General features: G+C 38.8%; 5 protein-coding genes across 6 annotated transcripts; 3 read left to right on the top strand and 2 right to left on the bottom strand.

The window, feature by feature from the left end:
• The first annotated feature begins 32 nt into the window (after positions 1 to 32).
• LOC146478719 (sodium- and chloride-dependent GABA transporter 1-like) lies at positions 33 to 7,600 on the top strand. The gene is made up of 13 exons (XM_085112307.1): positions 33 to 211; positions 783 to 1,004; positions 1,722 to 1,856; positions 2,286 to 2,511; positions 2,766 to 3,033; positions 3,161 to 3,264; positions 3,663 to 3,787; positions 3,888 to 4,000; positions 4,386 to 4,511; positions 5,005 to 5,104; positions 5,626 to 5,726; positions 6,369 to 6,536; positions 7,490 to 7,600. The coding sequence occupies exons 2-13, from the start codon at positions 872 to 874 to the stop codon at positions 7,574 to 7,576; spliced, it is 1,686 nt and encodes a 561-aa protein (XP_084968433.1). The 5' UTR covers positions 33 to 211; positions 783 to 871; the 3' UTR covers positions 7,577 to 7,600.
• LOC146478718 (trafficking protein particle complex subunit 6b-like) lies at positions 7,597 to 11,003 on the bottom strand. The gene is made up of 6 exons (XM_085112311.1): positions 10,897 to 11,003; positions 10,672 to 10,733; positions 9,912 to 10,029; positions 9,270 to 9,353; positions 9,056 to 9,149; positions 7,597 to 8,409 (listed from the first exon to the last, which is right to left on the bottom strand). The coding sequence occupies exons 1-6, from the start codon at positions 10,978 to 10,980 to the stop codon at positions 8,378 to 8,380; spliced, it is 474 nt and encodes a 157-aa protein (XP_084968437.1). The 5' UTR covers positions 10,981 to 11,003; the 3' UTR covers positions 7,597 to 8,377.
• Positions 11,004 to 11,055: 52 nt separating this feature from the next.
• Positions 11,056 to 15,569, top strand: LOC146478717 (fucose-1-phosphate guanylyltransferase-like). The gene is made up of 5 exons (XM_085112305.1): positions 11,056 to 11,506; positions 12,269 to 12,489; positions 13,348 to 13,781; positions 14,076 to 14,478; positions 15,312 to 15,569. The coding sequence occupies exons 1-5, from the start codon at positions 11,056 to 11,058 to the stop codon at positions 15,552 to 15,554; spliced, it is 1,752 nt and encodes a 583-aa protein (XP_084968431.1). The 3' UTR covers positions 15,555 to 15,569.
• Positions 15,570 to 16,120: 551 nt separating this feature from the next.
• LOC146478716 (ATP synthase subunit s, mitochondrial-like) lies at positions 16,121 to 18,872 on the bottom strand. 2 transcript variants are annotated; one of them, XM_085112309.1, is made up of 6 exons: positions 18,751 to 18,872; positions 18,271 to 18,368; positions 18,081 to 18,119; positions 17,494 to 17,663; positions 17,239 to 17,389; positions 16,121 to 16,254 (listed from the first exon to the last, which is right to left on the bottom strand). In XM_085112309.1, exons 1-6 carry the CDS (start codon positions 18,754 to 18,756, stop codon positions 16,149 to 16,151), a joined length of 570 nt encoding a protein of 189 aa, XP_084968435.1. In that variant the 5' UTR covers positions 18,757 to 18,872; the 3' UTR covers positions 16,121 to 16,148. The 2 variants fall into 2 exon arrangements, with proteins under 2 accessions (XP_084968435.1, XP_084968436.1); XM_085112310.1 differs by lacking the exon at positions 18,081 to 18,119.
• Positions 18,863 to 24,128, top strand: LOC146478715 (pinin-like). The gene is made up of 8 exons (XM_085112308.1): positions 18,863 to 19,017; positions 19,532 to 19,636; positions 20,307 to 20,409; positions 20,712 to 20,803; positions 20,935 to 21,010; positions 21,276 to 21,431; positions 21,932 to 22,070; positions 22,645 to 24,128. Exons 1-8 carry the CDS (start codon positions 18,908 to 18,910, stop codon positions 22,956 to 22,958), a joined length of 1,095 nt encoding a protein of 364 aa, XP_084968434.1. The 5' UTR covers positions 18,863 to 18,907; the 3' UTR covers positions 22,959 to 24,128.
• Positions 24,129 to 24,140: the final 12 nt, after the last annotated feature.

The raw sequence follows: 24,140 nt of genomic DNA, 5'->3' as shown, positions 1-24,140 counted from the left end.
AATCTCTATGGAAACAGCAATTGTTGCGTCACACAAACTAAGCAGTGGATGTGCCGCAACGAGCACGTTTTGAAAACTATGTTTAGAGTTTAACTCCACAAAGAAAGAAAGTTTTTCTCATGACCATCATTGTTTTGACAGCGAGGAAACTTATTTTATCCTTACATCTTAAGATACTTGATTAACTTCTGCACAGAGCTAGCATTTACAGGTAAGCTGCAATACATCTTTTAGGCTTTATAAGTTTATTGCTGCAACACGAACACAGTTTGGCCTCAGCTATTTTCTGTGGCTACTAAATAACAGAAGGAAACGTATAGATTTTTATAGCAGTTCAACTTTACCCAGTATTTAAAGGAACCTTAAGGGCCTTATTTTTATCTGGTAATGTTGTTCTCCATTCCCTGTAGCATGCAAAAGCGGAAATTATCGTCAAACAGACTAAACCAGTTTTGGATCATCCCTCGACGTTTCACGGTTTTGCTAAGAACGTAAAACTTACTATTGAGTCAAGATTACCCCTTTGGAGAGTTAATCACGAATATTTATTTTCCCTGAATTAAGTGTTGAACAAATGGCTTTCTTGTTCAGGTTATGTAGTAATCTCAACTCTGGCTGTAAAGTTGTCAAAAAAAAAAAGGAAAATTTTTATGTGAAAAACAATTATAGTTTTGTGTTACGCATTAAGTGCAAAGAGGGAGAATACTGACTGGCATGAAAGGCATTTCGCAGTTTCAAATACTTGTTTTGATACAAAATATAAATCGCATTTTGTTTTTTAGCGAAACGGTCTCGAGCATTTCCCATTCAGGGGTTTAACCCTGAGTGGTAGTGCTGTGGCCAAATCTGTTGTTGGTAAGTCTGTGCTACGATGATCAGACCAGAACCTGTTGAGAGAGAGCACTGGGAACGAAAAATTGAATTCATCTTCGCTTGCGTCGGATTCGCAGTCGGCTATGGAAACTTTTGGCGTTTTCCTTACATGTGCTTCAAAAACGGTGGAGGTATGATTGACGTTTGTCTTTTTTAAAGTTGAAGTAAAAGTCGTTCACATTATCTCCTGACTGAAGTAACACTATCGCGGTAGTGAGGCGGAGCAGTAACACACCACCAACACTGCTTAAGTAAAACTAGCGATGTTAATTTTGTTTGTTTGTCTGTTTGTTTCTTGTAATGCTGTTTTTGCTGTCTTATCGTAGTTCCTATTTTTTTTTTTTTTTAAGTTTTCCAAGAAGTTTCGCCTCGCATGGGTCCGGCGCTGACCCCGTTGGGTCTCTTTCACGTATTTTTGAATCCCATGTTATTTGTTATTTTATTCATTTATTTTCTATGAACGTGTCGAACAAAGCTATACCGAGAAACATGCAACCAGTGCCGACGCGTGAAAAGCGGGAAAACGCGTAACCGGTGATAAGCGCGGGAAAATATTTAACCGCATAGAAGTGCAAAAACGTGAAACCGGTACTAAGGGCGGGAAAACATGATAAGCGCGGGAAAACAAATTACCGGTGCCAAGCTCTGAAAAACCTCGGCTGCGGTCAGCTAAGAGCCGAAAATGCTTGAAAGTCAAGCCAGGATTGATTTTAGTTTCGTTCCTAATTGGCTGAAAAAAAAAAAAAACTTGCTTTCTCGGATTGGCTAGAGCAATTTTTTTTCTTTTCTTTCTCTTTCATTGACACAATTACTTCTCTCTAATTTCTTTCACCTTTGTCTCTGTACAGGTGCATTTCTTATCCCGTACATCCTGTTTCTTCTCCTGGGAGGTCTTCCTTTATTCTTTATGGAACTTAGCATTGGGCAGATTCTTCAGGCAGGACCAATCAGAGCTTGGACTAAACTATCCAAACTCTTCTCAGGTGAAATATAACATTCATTTCATGGACAGACACAATCGTTATGTTGTAACCAAATTAACTGCTCAGTAGTTTTCACCTAAATGTTTGAACTTTAGGATTAATTTTATTCCGACTGAACAAATAAATGGCGAGATTTAGAATCGCCTTTACGGCAAACGGGAAACGTGAGATTCGCGTTTATATTTTCTTGAAAAAATGAAAACATAGATGACAATAGTTCAAAATAATTCTGGCCTTTGATGTCAACACAAAACTACCCAATTTTACTAAGAAGCTGAAAACAGCGAGCGGCAAATGTAGGATAAACATGGTCACGTGGTCATTTCTGCCGTTTTCCGTAAACATAGTTCTTAATTTCTCTAATAACAACTAAATACGACGTAACCAAATCCTTATTCAGTATACAAAGTTTTAAATCTCTCCTTCCAGGTATCGGCTTTGCAATGATTACAGTATCATTCCTGGTGTCTGTTTATTACAATGTGATTCTGGCATGGAGTATTTATTATCTTTTCAACTCGTTCAAAACTGATCTTCCCTGGGTTGGCTGTCATCACGACTGGAATACAGACCGGTGTTATGAGCTCACGAATGGGACAGAATTTGGTAACCATAGTAACATGTCAAGTGTGTCTTCCAGTAAAGAGTTCTTCGTGTAAGTGAAATGAAATCGTGTCGCCTTGAATCCTTGTGATTGCATGTGTTTTCTTTCGGATGTCCTTATTGCAATGACCTTCTTTGCAACGTATTAGAGTGGCTTTTAAGGTTGTGAAACTAAAGTAATCACTTCTGAAAAAAAAAAAAAGGAAAAGAAAAAAGAATTATAAAACGCAACCGGAGCCACTGCGCAGGACCGAAAAGCAGTTTATCTTAAAAACAAAAATGAAGTTTTCTTCGAAACTTTCGCAGGCACGGTGTTCTCAGCATGACAGACGAAATCGAAGAGACTGGTCACGTGAACCTAAAGCTGGCAGTGTGTTTATTGGTGGCCTGGGTTCTAGTGTATTTCTGTATCTGGAAAGGCATTCGAACAACGGGAAAGGTGGTGTACGTCACAGCCACACTACCTTACGTGTTCCTGGTCGTTTTGTTCACACGATCTGTAACACTACCAGGATCACTGGATGGTATCTTGTATTATATCACACCTGTCTGGACAGAACTTGCAGACCCTAAGGTAAATACATGCCCTTATTTCCTAAGCTAAAAATCAAGCCACTTACAATACTCCCTCTCGAACAATCCTACTTGGACAATTCCGGCATAACTGTTTGTTTTTTTGTTTTTTCTTTCCTTTAATTAAGGTGTGGATCGATGCTGCATCACAAATTCTTTATTCTCTAACGATCGGGTTCGGAGTACTGATAGGATTTGCAAGCTACAACAAAAAGAGCAACGACATTTACAAGTAAGTCCCTCCACCTCCCAACCCCCACCCCCTTACACTAAAGAAGACACTTCATCATAGACATCATACGTAAGCACTTCTCAGTTTGAAAGACTAAATGTTAGGAGTTTCATCCACGGGCTCCAAATGTTGAGCCCACCTTGTTGGGCATGATAAACCACAGGCAAGTACTGCTCAGTAGCTTTCAGTTGAATTACCACTATTAAGGGTTTCATCGACAGACTCAAGACCCAGAACTACCTTGTATAGCTTAATAAACAGCACCACAGTTAAGTATTGCTTACTACACCACTGAATTTCGTCCAGAGACTCTAAAGCTAGAATCACACGTCACACGACCTGAGGTGTAATTCTGAATATCCCTATATTGTCAGCTGATTACAGTTTGTTTCCCCCAGGGACGCTCTGCTGATCACATTCGTAAACTGTGGTACAAGCGTATTTGCCGGGTTCGTTGTGTTCGCTGTTGTGGGACATATGGCACACATACAGGGGAGCACCCCAGCAAAAGTAGCCTCTCAAGGTATAATATGATCCGCCCCTGTAGCAAATTCTTCATCCTTATCATCATTGTAATTACGCTTTGATGCCTAATATACAACATCCTCCGTTTCTATTCCAAGGTCCCGGATTGGTGTTTATTGTGTACCCAGCCACTCTAGCCCAGCTTCCCGCACCACACGCTTGGTCTGTTATCTTCTTCCTAATGCTTATATCCTTGGGCCTCGACAGCCAGGTAAACGACTTCCAAAGCTATCATTGGTTTTCCTCTGATGCTGCGTACGGACGCACGGAAAGTGACGTCATAACCAACACCAAAATTTTTCGCATTGACAGGTTACCATATTTTCTTACCGATGGTGCTCCGCGTGCGCGCCTTCGGAGCACGGAGCTCCGCTAATAATTATCAAGGGATAGAACTGAATGTGATAACTTTAAAGTTGAAGTAGTTTGTCTTAGATCGATAGAAATCTATTTTATAGAATTGTCTGGCTGACGGAGAGCGAGCTTTAAAAAAAAAGTCTTTGCCTTGAATAGAGCGGCACCTATGTTAGAGATAAAAAAAATAGATATATATCGCAGTCAGTGGTTTTAATACTTAGTTTCCTCTCGTCAAATAGTTTGGCCAAGTAGAAGTAGTTGCAGCTGCTATTATAGAACAATACAATCTACAGAGATACAGAGAGGCTGTTGCGCTGACGGTATGCTTGGTTATGTTTCTTCTGGGGTTGTCTTGTGTTACTCAGGTGAGTTACTTGCTCAGCATCTTATTCATTTTAACAATTTATTTTTTTATTGCTGATAGCTGCAGGGAGGTTATAAGAAAAATGTTAACTTCGATATTTTCTTTACTTTGCCTTTGAAATAATTAAATTCGAGGCGGGAGAAGACGGGGTGCAACTTCGCGCCCAATATATATAGAACGTTTTCTTTAGTTCCTGCTAACGCACAAAAATTTTTATGGCGTGATGTGAACATGTGCCCAGTCACTTTATACTCGTAAGAAACTGTATGGTCATAACAGTTATAAGCTGTGGTTTGAACGTTCGAGCACATGCAACAAACAGGAACTTGGCACGATCAATAACACGTTATATTTCTCGTCCTTTTTATCCCGTGCAATGTTTTATCGAGAATTTAATACACCTGTGCCCTCTCACCAAATCAGGAAACGAGTTAAAAGCACAAACAGAAACTGAGGATGACCCAGATCAATTTAATGCATACATTTAATTGTAGGGTGGAATATACGTATTCAATTTGTTTGACTCATTCGCTGCCGGAATCTCGCTGCTATTTCTCGTGACATTTGAACTGCTGGTCGTCGGCTGGATATACGGTATGAATCAACAACTTAAAAAACAAGGGAGTTACGTTCTCTAAAGATCAGTGGGTGTTTATTGAATTTCATTACTTTTTAATTAGCTTCCCGTTTGAACGTTCCTATGTTAGTTAAGTTCACATATCGCACTGCTCATAGCAACTACGTTTGGAGGGGAAAAAAATGTTAGAAAGCTGCTCCACGTCAAACACGTCTTCAGCTAAAATTAAATCTATTACTATCGAATATTAGAACACCGACTGGTGAATGCTTAAAACAAGGCCATGCCTAGGTTTCAGTCGTGAAAAAAAAAAAACCAGTTCTACATCTATACAACAACAACGTAAAACTTTTCCATAAAGTGCTAGTGAATAGATTATGGTTGGTGCACCGTATACCAAACCGAAAATAGAACGAGAATAATATAGTCGTCGTGGCCTAGAACAACGCAACAGACTTAATTGACCGAAGAACAAAACATTGAGGTTTGGTATAAGGGGCATCACACGTAATTTGTCCCACTTGCTTCTTCTTTGCAGGCGCGCAAAACTTTGCCAATGATATTGAAGCAACAACAGGCCATCGAGTGTCCAGATGGTGGGTGATATGCTGGAAGGTTGTCACACCTTTGATGGTTATTGTAAGTAGCAGCGTTTATATACTATTGAAACTTTTTGTTACAAATGCTTACTCATTGAGTGGTTTCTAATGCCGAAAAACTAAATCGAAAGTTAATTATATTTTGGAGTGCAGTGAAGGAAAACAGCGCCATTAACCAATTACAATTCATAGAAAACTTCCAAAGATACGCAGCCAGTACCAAGGGCGGGAAAACAAGCAGCTAGTACTAAAGGCGTTAAAACCCTCAGCCAGCATCAAGGGCAGGAAAACATGTAAGCAGCGCAAAGGGCGGGAAAACAAGCAGCTAGTGTCGAAGGCGGGAAAACACGCAGCCAGTACCAAGGGCGGGGAAACATGTAAGCAGCGCAAAGGGCGGGAAAACACGCAGCCAGTACCAAGGACGGGAAAACATGTAAGCAGCGCAAAGGGCGGGAAAACACGCAGCCAGTACCAAGGGCGGGAAAACAAGCAGCTAGTGCTAAAGGCGGGAAAACACACAGCCGGTACCAAGGGCGGGAAAATACGAAGCCAATCAAACACAAACACAGGAATAAACCAGGATTCACAAACAAAAAATTGTCTTTGGAAGTCACTGAAAACTGCGGTATTATAGCTTGTGACTTCGGTACAAATCAGCTCACGTGTTTACTCTCAATTTCAGGGAATCTTTTTGTTTAGCGTTGTTAAGTACCAATCCATCACTTACGAGGGTAAAGAGTACCCCATTTGGGCAGAGGCCCTGGGTTGGAGCATCGCCTGTTGTTCAATGTTGTGTATTCCGGTCACTGCTGTGCGTATGCTGTTGAAAACTGAGGGTTCATTTTTCGAGGTGAGTGACAACTTTTGCAAGAGGGCGCTTCAAATAAAGATAGCGAGAAAATTGCTGTAAGTGTGGTCAGTGGGTCAATAGGCCTTATTACGGTTTTCGACGCCATTTTGACGAGTAGGCAAACAGGCTTGAAATAACAGTGTTTATATGGAAATCAGATGTCAAATTACTTTCATAAAACATCGCTTCTGAAAAATTCATGAATTGGAAACTTTTAGCGCAAGGAAAAGGATTTTAGGGGAAAAAATTGGAGGGATGTAGCTGTGCCAGAAAGCGTCCAAACGTGTTTTGAACTTTCCATACATTTGTCTGTAAAGCGAGCCAGCGGTGAACTGCTACTAAAAATAGTTCGCCAGAAAAAAATACAGGGAAATGTATGGAAAGTTCAAAACACGACTGGACGCTTTCTGGCACAGCTACATCCCTCCAATTTTTTCTTAAAATCGTTTTCCTAATGCCAAAAGTTTCCAATTCATGAATTTTTCAGAAGCGATGTTTTATGAAAATTATTTGACATCGGATTTCCATACAAACACTGTAATTTCAAGCCTGTTTGCCTACTCCTCAAAATGGCTTCGAAAACCGTGATAACGCCTATTTCATCACAATAATATTGTCATCAACACAATGAAACAAGGAAAACACAAGCTTAATTAACTTATCAAAACTAGGGAAAAACGTGTAAGTGAAGCACCATTACGATGTACAGCACAAACTGCACATTTTCCTTTCTTTTGAATAAAGAAATGCAAGGAAAAAAAAAAAGAAAAACTTTTAAATTACCTGCAACCGTCAGTTAGAATTTTATTTATTAGCAGAGAAAATGATGTCAATTTCATGGCATTAATTCAATGCTCCAGTATCTATGTTTACAGCTGCAACAATGAATCAACCAATACATCATTAATAGCCTTACAAATTTCCTAATATGACGCATCATTTCCTTTGAACAGCGTCTGCGAAGCACGGCCGTTGGCGACGTGGAGGAGATTTGTAATGAAGCCGACTGCCCTAGCGACCCTCACCAGACAAGCCATTAATAAAAACTCACTTCAAAACATGAATTGTTTCTTATTTTATTGATAATTTATGCATAATTTTCGATAGTGATGATGATGTTTGGCATTATTTAGTACCACTGCACAGTCTATTTACCAGGTTGTGACAGGTGTAGCCTTCCACGCATTTGTGTTTAGGGGAGTATGTGTAGTTTTATCACCTACAACTCCCCTAAACACGACTGAGTGGGAGGCTGGGGATGGCTAGCCTCTCCCTCGCAGATGCTCTTTTAACTTGTTATCTAATCTTTGCATGATGCGCCAAAAGGGCATCTGCAAGGGGGGCTACTCTTAGGCCTGAATCTGCTGGATATTGCCATCACAGCAATCATTTTTTAAGTTGACTGTATAATACAAATACAGGTGGTTAATGACTGAATTTTTCGGGCCAGAATTCACCAACGACAGAATGTGCCTAGATCCCCTTAGGGACTTGTGCCTTTGGTGCTCACTAAACATTCTAACACACTCAGTCCACTCCCCACAGATGCAGCACCACAGTTTCTTTAGACACTAACCCCCCCCCAACTCTAACACTACCTGTATGTTACATTTTTATAGCTCTAATGTTATAAACAACCCCTTATCAAATTAGGCAACCTTTTGTAGATAACAATGTAAGAGACCGAACATCTTCACAATCTTTTGTAGCCCTGTGTGTCCTTTGCCTTTCTGTACTTCTGTATCTTGCATCGCAGTCAACTCTACTTCTCTCAGTGCTTGGTTGCATCAGGGACATGAGCCATTGATTTCTAAATGAAAATTTACAATCCCTGGGGAACTCTATGAATTTGGAATGACAATTTGAAATTTACCTGTAAAGTAAAAACAGAGATAAAAGTTAGTTACATGCTAGGACCTCCTGACACTTTAAGTCATTAACTTAATTAGTCCCAAAGTTAATTAGAAATATAAATTAGAGTTGCCATATATACTTACTGTTTTCTCTATAATAAATTACAAGTATATAGTTTGTTTATTTTTCCACTCCATTCCATTTGCCTCCATTCACTGTTCCTCCAACTCCCACCCCAATACTTTTCTATTTATTCAACTGAACTGAAATAACTGGGGCACTTTGGAAACTTTCCGTGTCAAAGAGAACCGTTACTTGTTTGTCAGAGTTCCGTCAAGCTCACTCGGACACTCTTGAACTATTAATTTCATCTTACTCAAGTTAAAAATTTACTCTTGGGCAGAGTTCTCAACTAATTTCAGCAAGAGCAGGTAGAAAAAGAATAAAAAAGTGGACAATGCATTTTAATTTGCAGTAGCATGTTATCAGTCTCAAAGCGAGCACTGAATGTGGGTGATTTAGCCTGATGTAGATGTTGAATTTTGCTGGTCTGATCTCTTATTAAAATCCCTAGGCCTGTCTAAGGCTTAAAGAACATTGAAATCAATGCCACAAACACAATCATTCTACTTTTCAGTTTGATGTGGAAATCGTCCCAAACGTACATTTTGGCATGGATAACACATCAGCACTGACTGAACATGTAAGACCAAAGTTTGACAGCGCTCCTCGAATGAGACCACTTGGAAACGCTAAGAACTGCAAGAAGAAAATGAAGTAAAAACAAAAAATAAATAAACAATAAAGTACTAGTGTTGCTGAACTTCTTTGGTAATTAAATAACAAGGGTAATGTAACTTGAAAGTACATTTAACTCGCCTTAGGAGCATCTTCAGTGTACTGCTTGCCATCTGACATCTGTGTTAATAACTGAAAGTTGTTGTCTTGAAGCACATATGTACCCTTCAAACAAAATACACAAGAAAAAAAAATTAGCAATGAATTAGGCCAGGCTATGATATTAACAAGTAAAAATAATAATTAAAAAATGTCAACATTCAAGTCTAGGTACAGGTTAGTACTCCCAGGCTTTGTATATGTGTGTTAATTTGGTCTTTTTTCAATTTCTTCATACTCTTCTATTTCCTCAAAGAATGAGCTGTGCACCCTTAACAGTGTTCCAGATAAGAGAGGGGTCTAAGGAAAAAACAGGGAAAGTTTGCTTCTTGACCTGACAAATTGAATAGTAAACTTAAGAAGATTTGGAGAGAACTGGTCAGAGATATTGACCCCTCAAAATTCTTCAATGAAACCCTGACTTTGAGTGTCATCTGGAACACTGCTGAGGAAGAATAAACATTGTCATGCGATTGGCTCGAGTTGAAGATAATAAAATATAATGATGGTGAAGACAATCAGAATGATGATAATGACAAAGATGATTTTGGTGGTGATGATGATGATGATGATTATAAAATTAATGTATTCTAAAAAAGAACCTGTGTCATCTGCTATACATACCTGATGATTGGTTCTTAAATTATCAATTTGCTTCTTATACACAGCAGTCCAGAAGTCTTTACAGATATATTTCATTATCTCCAACTCATCCTTGAATCTTGGGGAATCCTTTGTAAATCTAATAGGAACAAAAAAATGGCAAGGTAACAAATTTCTGTTTCTTCAAACACAAACCACAAGGGGACACCATTCCAAAAGAAAAACACTCCAGATTTCAGATCTCCAGGAGACACCTTCAGGGCTGTCAACTCTCCCGGATAATCCGGGAGTCTCCACATTTTGAGCCGTATCTCCTGGTCTCCAGACTTATGACTGTAATCTCCCGGATAATTGATAAAGTTTGCTATTTGTCGAAAATCTATTTGAAGAAAATCTGAACCCGTGAATTTGGCCTTGATGCGACGCCTCTGTAAGGCGCTTTGTTATTGCTGGCCAGGGAAGTCATATTCTCCATATTTGAAGACGTGAGGTCGACAGCCCTGCTTCATAGTTGGTCTACCTCTGCAGAAGATCTCCTTGAATGAATAATCAATATCCACAAACAACAGCTGGTAATCAAGCCTAATTACAGGTGAACTTCCACGCAGGCTTCCTTGCCTGTAACCATGGCATGGTGAAGGCAGTTGTGGAATCAATCATCTTATTATTCGCAATAAAAATGCCACAGCTTAGGCTCAATTTCCACTGCTCTCTTCATCTGCTTATGCTTGTGTCACACAAATATAATTTATTTCATTGGACAAAAAACTCTATACCTTACCTTTCAACCAGCCTTTGTCCGACACTGAACCCAAGACGCTCAAGATTTTGAATGACATCATTCTACAAAACACACACATGCACAAGGAAATGGGATTTTAAGCTTTATATCTTCACAAATACACAGCATTTTGCGTCACAGCATTCTTATGAACACACACGCCTGAATGCTAATTTCCATATCTAGCTGGAACAAAGAAAGTTTTTAGGTCGCAAAAATACTTGCATCGATATTTTTCCCGGGTTTGTTGAGGAAATAAGCCACGATTTCCATATGAACAAACTCAAATAAGGATTCAACATCCGCCATTTTTACATTCGAAACTCGGTAAGGGGATCTGGACTTGAGTCTCCTCTAGTCCCCGCTCGATCGTCGATCAAAAACATGACAAGTGGAGCGGGAAGGATGGCCTCCACATCGGAAGAAATGATTAGCCTCTCACAAACAAGCCATAATATTAGAAAATCAACTGCAGCAAAGTTGAAATCCTTTGAATCAATCCGTGGTAGAGAAGTCGGCGATACCCCCTTTTGGGACATGGTAGTAATCACCGCACTAGACGAAAGCCAGAGAGATGCTTATGACATTCAACTACAGGCCAAAATATCGAGAGGAGAGCTTCCTCTTGGTGTGAAATACCATGTGTTTTTTGATCCGCCCGGGCCTAAGATAGGTTGTGGTGGATCTGTTCTCGTCACTATTGGAGATTTGCTGAAGATTTATAACGAGCAAGAGTTAATGAACTCCAAGATAATTATGCTTCCTGCCGGGGGATTCAGCCAAAGATTACCTAACGCGAGCGTTCTCGGGAAAGCATTCACCGCTCTGCCAATTGGTACGTTTAAAAGTTAACTTTGTATCTAGTAGTTTTACCCAGAGAGAGCTAGGTTGAGCATAATATTTAGCAATGCAACAATAAATTAAACAGGGAAGAATCGTGACGTGGCAGCAGGTTCATTTTCAAAGGAAGATAATGGCGAGAATGTAATTGTTTGATATTCTACGTTAACGTAGGTAAAGTCAAGGAGCGGGTAGGTACGTCATCAAGTAGCCTGCGAACGCAGACGTATTTCCGGCTGTCGCTTCTCTCTGCCGAAAAATAAGAGAAGTGACAGCCGGAAATACGTCTGCGTTCGCAGGCTAGTCATCAAGTGATGTGCTGTAATTAACTTACTCATTATTTTTTGCTGTATGTGTTGTGGTTCAAATTTTTTGTTTTAAAAATGTTCAAACCAGTTTGATTTTTATTTCCCTTTGTTTCAGATTATGGTAATGAATACTGCACAAAGGAAAATAAAAATTAAACTGGTTTGAAAAATTCTAAACCAAAAAAATTAAAGCACAACATAATTTATATATAGTGATTTATCCACTAGATAAGGTTATCCAGTGTTTGAACAGCTGGAGCTGGGATGCATTATATTGACTGGATATGTGAAGATAAACTCACCCTCCAGCCCTTCCCCCCACCCCCACCCCCACCCCCCACCCCCGAAGTTGAAGGACTAGGAGGTTTTAAACCGAGCTTTACTTTCCACTTTCTTGTTGTATATTTTAGGTGGATGTAAAATTGAGTAAATCACTTTTGTTTTGTCAGGTGATCCTCCATATCAAATGTTAGAAATCCAGCTTGCTATGTTCATAGACCTTCCTTCGCGGATGAACCCTGGTATCTTTGTGGCTGCATCAGATTGCTTTGAGCTGTTCAACAGAGAAGGAGATTGGTCTCTTACTAAACCAGGCTTCACTGCATTAGCACATCCATCTCCTGTAATTATTGGTACAACCCATGGTGTGTTTGTGCTTGATGATTATAAGGTATTTTACACTTCCATTTAGGGGTGGTGCCTACTAATACTGAAGTATTTTTGTGCGGTTTATGAAATATTTATATGTGGGAAAAGCAGTTCTTAGCAAGGGGTATGGAAATCCAAAAAGAAAATTGGGGTAACCACACATTTTTTAGAGATAATTAAGCAACAGTTATTCTAAAAAGCAGTAAAGTACAAAGCAATGTATGGCCTTCTTTTCCAAATTGAAGCTTTATTATCTCTGAAAAATGCACGGTTACCCCCAATTTTCTGTTTGGATACCAAAAGCATTTGCTAAGTTCTGCTTTCCCTGAATAGTTTTAAACCGCGCAAAAATATCCCTGCGTTAGTAGTCACCACCCATAGGAAACCCGAGTATCACAAGATGCGCAGAACATATGCGCAGTAACAGTAGTAGGCACAGTCCTTAAGATAGTTCTCTAGTTGATCAGTCATATTACTATGCTGTGTAGTGAATTTTGCCACTTGACGTCGTTTTGTTCAATCAATATGCAAGATCTATGGAACATATGGTCACTATTTCTGGGAGAGCAAACATGGTACTTGAAAACTGATGTATCTTACTAAAGAGGTTTTTAGAAATTTAGGGACATTTGTTTTCAAATTGTAAAATTTATATTTAATTGATAAGCACTTTTCTTTTGAAATGTTAAATTTTCATTCAATTTAAAAAAATGCCGTGAAAATACCAAAAATATATGAAATTTTTATGTTGCAAAAATTTCCTGTAATCAGAACTTTATTATTATCATAATGATAACAATAATAATAATAATAATATAATAAGTTCAAGGTGGTATTATAATTAATTAAAAACTATGCAATGTCTTCTTTTCTTTGTTAGTGTGATGACCCCGTTACCCAAACAATATGTAAGAAATTCCTTCACAAACCATCTGTAGAAGTTATGAGAAACCATGGCGCCACATTTGTTCGCAATGGAGAGGAATATGTCTTTACCGATAGCACCTATTTTGTAGACTGGAACACAGCCAAGAGTCTGTATGATTTTTCTGATGAAATCAAACCAATTGACTGTGAAATTGATGCATATGGGGACTTCCTACAAGCTCTTGGACCCGATGCATCTGCCGATTACACCAAAAATGTTGCCAATGTGACGAAGGAGACGGCTTCATTGGTTGAAAAGAGAAGAAGGATATTTGAGTTCTTGAAAGGAACACAGCTGAATGTGCTTGTGCTCAATGAATCCAAGTTCTATCATATTGGTACCACTAAGGAATATATCCATCATTTCTGTAAAGATGCTGTTTTCAGGTGAGGAGATACCATGGTTCAATGTCCCAATAGCGTCAGCACCTAATTTCTCCTTCCAATATCATACAAAGATCATGAGAAAAAAATGAAATGATCAGCAAACTTGAGATAAACTATCTTGATGTTTGAACAAATTCTCCCAACTTGCACCATGAGAAATAAACAGAGAACATTGAAAGGAATATACATGTTGATATCATGGCATAAGGATTAAAGCAATATTGCTTGCAGTCCCTCTTTTCTTATGAGAATTCCACTGAGTGACACTTTAAAATTCTCTCAATTTTTTTTTAGGTATGAAAGCCATTTTCTGTCAGAAGTCATGGTGAAGAGACAAGGGTTCAGAGAGGAGAAAATCACCTCAGATCAGAGTTGTCTTATACACTGTCATCAGACACTGCCGTCTACCATAGGTCAGCACACAGTGTTGGAGTACAGCGACATTAATGCTGGATCCTCTGTGGGCAATAACTGCATTATCAGCAATGTGATAATTCCTGAGGGGGCATGTATTCCTGACAACACTTTCATGACCACTGTCTGCGTGACATCTGATGACGTCACAGGGTTATTTGTCACAGTTGTCTTTGGTGTTGAGGATAATGTGAAAAAGATGGCAAGATCAGATGACCTTGGAAAACTGCAGTATTTCGGCTTGCCTCTTGATACAGTGTTAACTCTGCTACATGTAAAGCAGGTAAGGAAACACAGCAAATCCACTTCTGTGGCATGATGCACCTAAGATGATTACTTTCCTTCTCTTAGGTGGGATGCTGGCCCTTCACAGGTTACCCAGCATGAAGTGACTTGGATCATTACTACTCGCCCCTAGTATGGATGGAAAGTCCATCACAGGATACCCAGCATGAAGACGTAGGGAGGATTACTTTTCCTCCCCTGGGTGGGATCAGGATTTTGTTAGTTTTCCCGAAGGCTCACCACAACCCTTCAAAAACTCGGTTAGATAGAGGCAATGGGGCTCTTGATCCAGGCCATTACAGACATTGTGTCTTCTAGGCAGTCAGATGGGGTGGGGAGGGGGGGGGGGTAGAAGGGTAATACAACTCCTATAAAAAGGACTGAGTTATTGGGGGGCTAACTTGTAAATGGATCACATGATTTTGGTGCAACTTCATTGGTTTCAAATATGGTGTTCAGCTGTAATGAAGGTAATTTAATGAGAAAACATTTTATACATTTACTGTGGATTTGTTCTTACAACCTTAATCCTCGGTGGATTTTTCCTTTGGAACAGCTCTTAAATTTCAACTGACTTTAACTTCAGGTTTGAAATCAAGTTATTATTAGGCTACAGTCAAGCAATCTTGGCACAGCAGCAGCAAAATACAGACTTAAGGAAATAACACAGAGATGGGCATGAACCAGTGACCTTCGGGTCCAATGATGATTGTGCTAATCACAGAACCACTGTGTCTACAACAGAATGACCAAGGGTGGGAGAAAATAGGTAGATACATTTCAGGGTGAAAATATAAAACATTTTGTTTGTTTATTTGTTTGTGTTTGCAGGGTTCAAACCAAGAGTTTGTAAGCTTGTGGACAGTAAAGCTGTTTCCAGTATTCCACAGCTGCAGAGACTCTGTTTGCCATTCAATTAACATGATACATGCTCTCAAGAGTGGAAACAAAGTTCAAGGAGATGTTAAACCTGTTGGGAAATACTTATCTATGGAGGATGTTTTGACATTCAAGGACATTAAGGGAACTTTAAACATAAGGGAGAACTTAAGGAAAAAGATTTTAGGGAATTGACACTGGATTGAGATTATCATATTTAAAATGTCAAAATTCTAACAAGTAAGAAAAAATAAATTATAAGAAATTTGTATTTGGTGTTTAAGTTAAGATGCTATTTAAGAAATATGATGTAACTTTTGAGGGTTAAGGTTATTGAAATAATGGTTACAAAAGTTACCGCACACATGCCAGTTTTTTTGTATTCCATATGAAATATGGTACATTGTAATTTTACTCATAATAATAATTAAAATTGAGACTTGACAAAGTGGTCAACAAGATCAAGGGTTATGTACAAATATCTATTTTATTTGAATAAAATACCATGGGTACAAAGTAAACTTCAGATTCTTTAACATTTAGATGAATATTAACTAAGATTTTGTTTTCTTTTCTGCAAAGAGTCACTGTGCACAGCAGAAGTCGCTATACTCAATCTCCTTTGGAGCCTCTAAAGAGAGAAAACCTTTGACAATAACTGAACTGGACTGCGTTTAACAAAACAACTTCACAATCATACCATTTTAGTGCCATGGCAGGAAAACAATCTAAGTGCTTGTGTCCCGTTACCAGTTTCTTTTTTCACTTCTGTATTAAATTTTTTTGATATTATTTTTCAATGACACATTCAGGAAGTTTCTTTTGTAATACGGCAATTGCTTCTTCCCTCTGTTTTATTCCTGGGGTGTTCACAAGGTTGAGTTTTATCAATTTTCTGAAAAGTAATAGAAAACAAAAATCATTGATTGATATTAAATTTTTCCATAAAGTTCCCCCAAAATAACCTCTCCCATACCTAAAAAAATATTAAGCCTCCAAATCTCAGATAGAAACATCCTTTCAATAAAATTGCCTTCCCATATGTATGTCAAAAAGTGATTGTCAGCCTTTAGCGTAGCATTTAAAGCTGTTTCTTGTCAAGCCCGGCTCATAATTTTTGAAAGAAAAAACAAAAACAAAACAACAACAACAACAAAAACCACAAACTTTGCTCCAATAACCAGATCCTGTGAAAACAAGCCCTCCATGAAAATAAGCTCCCCTAGTGAACCCCCTCCATGCCTTCCCCCCCCCCCCCCCCCCTCTTTAAACAACTGGGCTTATATTTCAGAATTTCAATATTTTCATATCATCCCACTTGGTGACGCAATTACAATGCAACTCTACCAAGGGGAAAAGATGGACTTCAAGGAAGGTAAGGGCCTTATACTCTTGCAATATTATAGTATGAGATAGCTTCCTATGGAGGTGGGAGCAACGACTGACTGACAGCCTAAGGAGGAGGATTTTCGACCATCTGTGAATCAGAATAGAGAATAGGGCCCCAGAAGGTGAGGGGGTGGGGATTCCCCATGATGATTTCAGTAGGTGGAGGGGGGGGGGGGGGGCTTTTGAAGGTAATGGAGAAGGGTTCTCTCCAAGGGTAAGAGAGGGAGGGGCCTCTGGGGGTAAGAAGTTGACAGGGTGGGGTTCCTCTAAAGGAGGAGATCTCTGAAGTTAAGAGGGTGGGGTACTTGAATCATAGGGCTCCCTGAGGGCAAGAGGATAAAAAGTCCCCAGGAAAAGAGTACAGGACTTGGGTGTGAAGAATAGGACAGGATAGGATAATGTTATTCATATACAGAAAATTCATTGGCAAAGAACAAAATTGTGCCCAATGAGGTTGTATGAAGGTAATAATATTAATAATCACTCTTACTTTAACTCATGCAGTGGGGTTATATCTGATATTCCACCACAATTTCCAATATCCAGCTGCTCCAAGGTTGCTTTCACCGGAAGAAGTTTACTCATGTCTGTTACATATTTACAACTGTTAATATTAAGCTCTGTAAGATGCTGTAGACCAACTGAAAATGAGGCAAAAACAGTGCAAAGTTTGTAACTAGAAAAAAATTGGTTTGAAATGAGCTCTCCAGAAAAATAACTGAACAGCACATTTCTCATTATTTACCAAGATGCTGCAGGCCACCTGTGGTTACACTGACTCCTTTGGCATTGATTCCTTCTAGCTTGAGTTTTCCTACTGGTCCATCTGGTATGGCATTGTAGTTCCATGTCCATTTCGCAAGGTGCTTGAACTTCACTCCACCTCCACAGCGCAGCACCCACTCAGCTGCCACTCTGAATGATTGGTTAATTAATAAATTAATGCAAAGTAAAATGAGTAAGAGTGCAAAGAATGGACCCGAAAATCAGTGACTGTAAAATACAAACTGCAGACCAGAGATCTTAGTAAAAAAGTAAGCCCTAATTAGACCTAATGTTAGCCTTATTATTATCCAAGAAGGTATGTTAGTATAGGTCTTATCTAATCTCCAGATAAGTTTAGTATTCAGTATGCCATCTTCAATCTGCATTTTGCACTGACCACCATGACAAATTTTAATGATCTAGGAAACAAATACAAGTACAGCCGCCATCATGGCTGATTCGTAAGTGACTACATGACCAAGCCTAGAGTCCCAGCATGCCACGGGTGTGTTAGCGCCAGTTCTACACATTACAATACTAAACAAATCAGTTCTTCTAGACTTATACCTGTCTGGGCCAAACTCCTCTATTCTCCCCTCATCTACCCTGTTAAGTCAATGAAACATATAAGATAAAATGTATTGTTTTGCCACACTTGGTACCAGACAAAATGACTTTTTTTTTCTGTCTTTCACCATAGAGAAACGCCATATCACAACACTACACTCCCATGAGAAAAACTGGGATAATCATTTACCTGTTAAAAACAAAGTTGAGCCACATGTAAAACGACCTCTTTCCAATGCATTGTGTCATTCCTTTATCCCATAGCTTCCTGTTTAGCGCTGTCAAGGACTAGATAGTTGTGAGAATAAAGACAAATTTATTGCACTTAGCACAGGCTAATCATGGGGGAGGGGGGGGGAGGGCGAGTCTTCTTGGTACTATATGAGACTGACAATACGTCCCCCAGCTGCATTGGAGGCATTGGACTCTTGCCATTTTTTTTGGGGGGGGGGGGGGCGGAGGGGAGGGGGGATAAAAATATAAAATGCCCCGGTATTAAAAGACTATAAATTGAAAATTATTTTGTCAGATAATCCTTTGTTCACTCAGAGTTTGCCTCGCAACGGGAGAAGTTGGCATATTCGTCTTCTATTTTTATAAACCCAGAAAGCAACAACAGGACGATAAGTTATTTTGAAGAAGATCAATCAGATAATATTAATTCACTTACATTCATTATATCCAACTCCTGTGAGTAAAAATACGTTTTGTCCCAGGCGCAATTTTGCCTCCCAAATGAAACTGAGAGAGACTGGAACTGGTGTAGTGCTGACCGCTTGATATCGCGGTCACTATCAGCGACACGCGGATGCAGAAGAAGAATCAAGATGGCGTCTGTAGCGGCACTTCAACGTGACTTGGAATTAGCGAGGGAAGGGCTTAAATCCGTGGATGAAAACATCAAGAAACTTACTGGTAGAGATCCTTCGGAGTTTAGGTAATTCATTGCAACAGTTTTATGATCGAGGAAAGGACGTTCTTGTCCTTAATTTTACAGAGTTCAATCTTTCCGAAATGTGACGGGAAATCGTGCGTAAAATTCAGGTGCATATCTCGAAGGCTTTGTTTGTTTGCGAGTCTTTTTGCCGTTTCTAAACGAATAAATAGTTTCTCTTTGCTTTCGATCGCTTAGTTTTAAGGTGAAAACGCACAAAATCTTTCTGTTGTAATGAAACCGATATTCTACACTAGAGCACCACCTGCGGACGGCTGGCTGGTTCTGACATCCTGTGTTCAGCAACCAGAGAAATGAGTAATGTTATTTTCTTCATTAGTTATCCACGCACCATTTCGCATTTATTTAAAATGGAACTTTTTGTGTTTCATATGGTGTCATCTTTAAACGTATCTTAATGTTTGTCCTAAAAACGCAAACAAACAAACAAACGGCAAGAGTGGAAGCACGGATGAGTTCATCTCTGGTATGTATACGTTGTTTTTCTTTGATTCAGACCTGCAGCAGGGCGACGTGTGATGTTGAAGAGGGACTTCTCAGAGAGGAACACTGGACAGGGACCGGCTGTGAAAAGACGTGATTCAACTGGTGCACAAGGAAGGTTGGTTTGCAATACAGCTTTTTCCTTCTGTGTTTTGAAGTAAATGCAGGCCTTTGTTGTAGATACAGTGCCATTTATATGTAAATTAAAAGTCTTCATGTAGGCAAAAATCGAAAAGTGTTGATCGTTGAAGAACACTACCCATAAAACTGGGGTGTAGAGGATTTGACCTCAACTGAACCATTGTTTTGATAGTAAACTCTTTGAGAAAGGCAAATGCCCCGCATCTACCCAGGGTCCCGTGCACTTCTTGCTTAATCCTCACCAGTTGGTGGTTTTGTGACTGGATCTGAATTACGAATTTTGAAATGTTTGTGCCTCATGGTGAAAGAAAATCATGAAATGCCCAAGCATTAAACGACACATGGAGCCGATTCTGGGATTGAATGCAAGAAATTAGACTGCAAGCAATCTCTTCCCAGAGACAAACGCAAAAAACTGAGTGATCTCGATTTTACGAAGGGTGAGCGGTGAAGCCATGAGTCGCTGTTGTGCATGACTTGCTCAGGTTTTTGTGTTCTTCCTCGTGGATTTTCAAGAGAAAGAGAGACTGCCTGCAGTCTAGAATTATTTAGTAGGACGTGAGCATTTTCGCTACAACATTAACCCTATTCCCAAAATTAAGGAATTATAAAATACATAATATATTTTACTTTTATTATCTACCCAGACTCTGGAGCCGAGTGGTGACCACAAGGACCTCACAAGACAGAAATCGCCCTTCCTCACGTCTGGATAGTGAAGGCGAAGAAGACGATGATGATGCTGACAAGGTAAGCACTGAATGCAGTGACTGCCTTGATTCTCTCTTAAAATGTATCCCCTGTCTGTTTGCTGTTGCATATCCTGAACATGCAAGTCAATCAGGATGTGTTTGAATGAGTTAAGCTGAACTGTGTTTGTTACATGCTGGTCATTTGAGATGAGTTGTCCCCTTCAAAGAAAGTGCAATTGGACTTTATATTTCAGTATAGTAAGTGTTATTTGTTGTAGGATTTTCGAAATGGTGAATTGATTTAATTTTTCAAGTTGACATAGTTTAATGTCAATAATGTATAATTTTGTGTTTATGTAGCCTGCTATCCAGTCTTCTGTTGTTGCTACGCCTACGCCATCACGTTTAAAGAGAGACATTATCGCAAAAACTGATGACAGAACAATGTCAAGGTTTGTTGTCATTTTATTTTAAAGGTTTCTTTTATTTGCAGAGAAAATACATGTGTCTGCATTACTTTTCCTTATTTCTAAATTTTTTTCTTCTTTCTTGATCTCTAAAACAGCTTCTTTTTTTTTTTCAGAAATAAGAGAATGTTTGGCATGCTGCTAGGCACTCTTCAAAAGTTTAAGGATGACAGCTCTCAGAAAACCGAAAAGGTAATATCTCTTATACTGCTACAAATTAGAAGCATGATAAAACTGCACAAACTTGGTGAACTGATCAGTGAATTTTCAAAAACACATTGATTGAAATGTTTACTGGTAGCGTGATGTAGTGTACTTATTTGTTGTTTTATTCAAAATAACATTAGCCTCACCTTGAAGGTGTTTGCAGTAAGTTAAGACTACTTGCAAATTATACAATTTATCACAATTTATCACAGTCTTACTAAAACTGGAAATAATGTCCGTTGTTTCTCAGGACATACGAAGAGAAGAAATAAACAAGAAGCTTGAAGAAGCAGAGCAGAAAGAAAAAGAAGAACTGTCGTCACAAAGAAGAGAATTATTCACAGAACGGAGAGCAAAACAAGCAGAACTGAGAGTGTTACAAAGAAAAGTTGATATGGCTGAGCTGGTAAAAGAAAATATTTCATGATTAAAGTTTTGCTTTTTTTTTTTTTTTTTTTTGAATGAAAGCATTCAGTAGGGTTGCTTTAATACATGACTGAATGAAAGCTACTGTCTGGACACAAATCATGCTGTTGTTTATCCAGTGTGCTGCTTATCTTGAATCATTCCTTCTGAGTGTAGGGGTAAAATCCCAAAGTTTTATCAATCAAATGAAAGCTGCTGAGCAGTATTTTCATGTGCACAAGAAATATACATCCAGTATGTTTCCTTTGAGAGGTTACACTCAAGGATTTCATCCACAGACTTAAAAGTTAGAACCATCTTTACACATAACAAACAGCAACTCAGGAAAGAACTGCTTCACCCTCTCTTTCCACCGACTCTAATTCACAGCCATTTTGTCCAACATAGTAAACAGATAGTACTATTTGTCTGTAAAAATTTGGAGTGAAGTTAGGAAATTGAATTTTGTTTTAAGTTTTTATATAACTTTTTCTTCTTCAGCAAGAAGAATGGGATAAGCATGGTGAGAAACTAAGTCACTTCATCATGACAAAGGCCAACCCACCCATCTTCTTCCTGCCAGCCAAACATAACGACAAGACACATAAACTTCTGGAGGAATCGACAAGATCTGTGAAAAGTAATTCAGTCATTGTTACTCTAACATTATATTGCACAAAATACAGTCACCCTATTCCCTTTCACTGTGCATCCCTGCCTCAAAATAATACACTGTACTCTAGCCTATGGAATTGTACTCACAGTTAATAGCAAAGGCTTGCAGTTTGAATAGCCTTTAAAGGTCATTTCAGAAGTCTTTCACCTTGCTTTAACAATGAACCCACTTGCAGTTTGCATCATATATTTCCTTGATTAGGTGTCCACCTTAAGTCATTTACTTTCCTTCAATTAATTCAGTGTCACAAAAGCAAACATAACACCATAGTCTTACCAATGAAAAGAAGTTTGAAAGAGTACACAGTGTTAGAGAAAATTGAATTTACTTCCTGCCTACTGGCATAGACAATAATTTTTTTTCTGTTTTCCAAAATGCAAGCCATGTTATTGATCTTGAAAAGGAAAAAAATACTGGTAAACCTTTGTTAACGTAAGCACCCATCAATACTGTGTATGCATTTTGTCTAATGATGGTAGATATTCAAGACCTAGTTACTTAGTTTCACATCTATTAACACAGTTCTCACTTATTTCAGGAGCAATGGCTAAAAGAAGGGCAGAAATTGAAGAGGAGCAAGAGCTAGAGGAAGAAAGAATAAGAAATGCCAGGTTGTCTGTTTCTAATGAGGGTGAGAGTGCGAATAAAGAAAGAATGGAGGTTGGTGAAAGTGAGACAGGAGGTGATGTGGAGATGGCGGAAGGGACACAAGGGGTGGTGAGTGAGAAAGGGCGAAAGAGAAGTGAGAGCAGAGATCCAGAGAATGGTGTTAGAGAGGAGAGGAGCGTCAGAGAGGAACAACCGGATGATGGGCTAGAAAACATGGAGGAGGAAGAGGGTGAGGTAGATTAGGTAGGATGAGATGAAAATCAGAGATATTTTCTGAGAAAAGGCTAGCTAATTTCTAGTCTTAGGTACATACATGGATATTCATGTATAGTGACCTCCACCCCACCCTTCTCCCTTGGTTGACCACCCCTACCCTACCCCACCCCAGGTCATTTTTCCTTCCAGGCAAATACATGTAAGGGTTGCATCTATTTGCTTTGACTCCCATGTCAGTGTGTTGAGTCACAGTAAATGATCTCATGTTGTAAGTGCGTTTGAAGCTGCCAATTGAATTCTAATTCCAAGGAACGATAAAAGAAGATGCCCATTTGAGTACTCTTTAACAAGTTGAAATTGAAGTCAAGTTTTATACGAACAGTATAATTATGCATGTTGTCCAGTATTTATTACCAAAATCTGAGACAAAGGGAAAATAAAAATCAAACTGGTTTGAAAATTTTTAAACCAAAACAATTTTGAACCACAACACATGTACATTTTGCAAATAATCTATGTTTTCTTTACTTATGATTCCCCACCTCAATGTTCCCATTGCTTCAGCTAAATTATGAACTTTTTTCAAAGTTCACCTGAAGTCAAGAACATGTGTTTTCATTACTTTGGATTCCCCAATAATTGGGGAATCATTCATGTAGTCTGTCCCCAATGGTCCTTTCCAAAGTTTTTCATCTCTCCATTGCTTTTGTGAGAGTTGGAGAAGATGATAGCATTTAGTAGAAATAAGATTCACTAAATAGAGTTTGAAGTGAGTGAGAATGGTTAATTCCCTTGGTCAGCTCCTCTTTGAGTGGGACAGCTTTTAGCATCTGTTTGTTTCTGTTCTTGTGCGAGTGACTTGACAATCCCTCAGTTTGACTAAAGCTCACACAGAATCAACACAGTTTTGTGATTTGTGAAGAAAATTCAAACTTGTTGAGGTTTCAATACTTCCAAGCTGTATGAGCGTTACTTTTGTAATGTATTTGAGAAAAGAAAGGATCATAATTTGACAGAAACAAATAAACTTTTGTAGTTTCGTGGATGTTTCTCTTTTATTTGCATACATTTTTCCTTTTCTGTTAAGTACTTCCATTATTCACTGAACACAAAGCAAACAAAAGGCCAATGTCAAGAGGCCTATAATACATTTACTATGAAGGAATTGTGTTCAATAAAATGTGTTTTGTCAAAGTGTATCATCCATCC

This window comes from Pavona decussata, unplaced genomic scaffold (genome assembly GCF_977016875.1).
Source record: "Pavona decussata unplaced genomic scaffold, jaPavDecu1.1 SCAFFOLD_64, whole genome shotgun sequence".
In the NCBI taxonomy this organism is placed as follows: Eukaryota; Metazoa; Cnidaria; class Anthozoa; order Scleractinia; family Agariciidae; genus Pavona; species Pavona decussata.
Note: the sequence above shows the minus strand (reverse complement) of the source record. Positions and strands in the feature narration are given on the sequence as shown.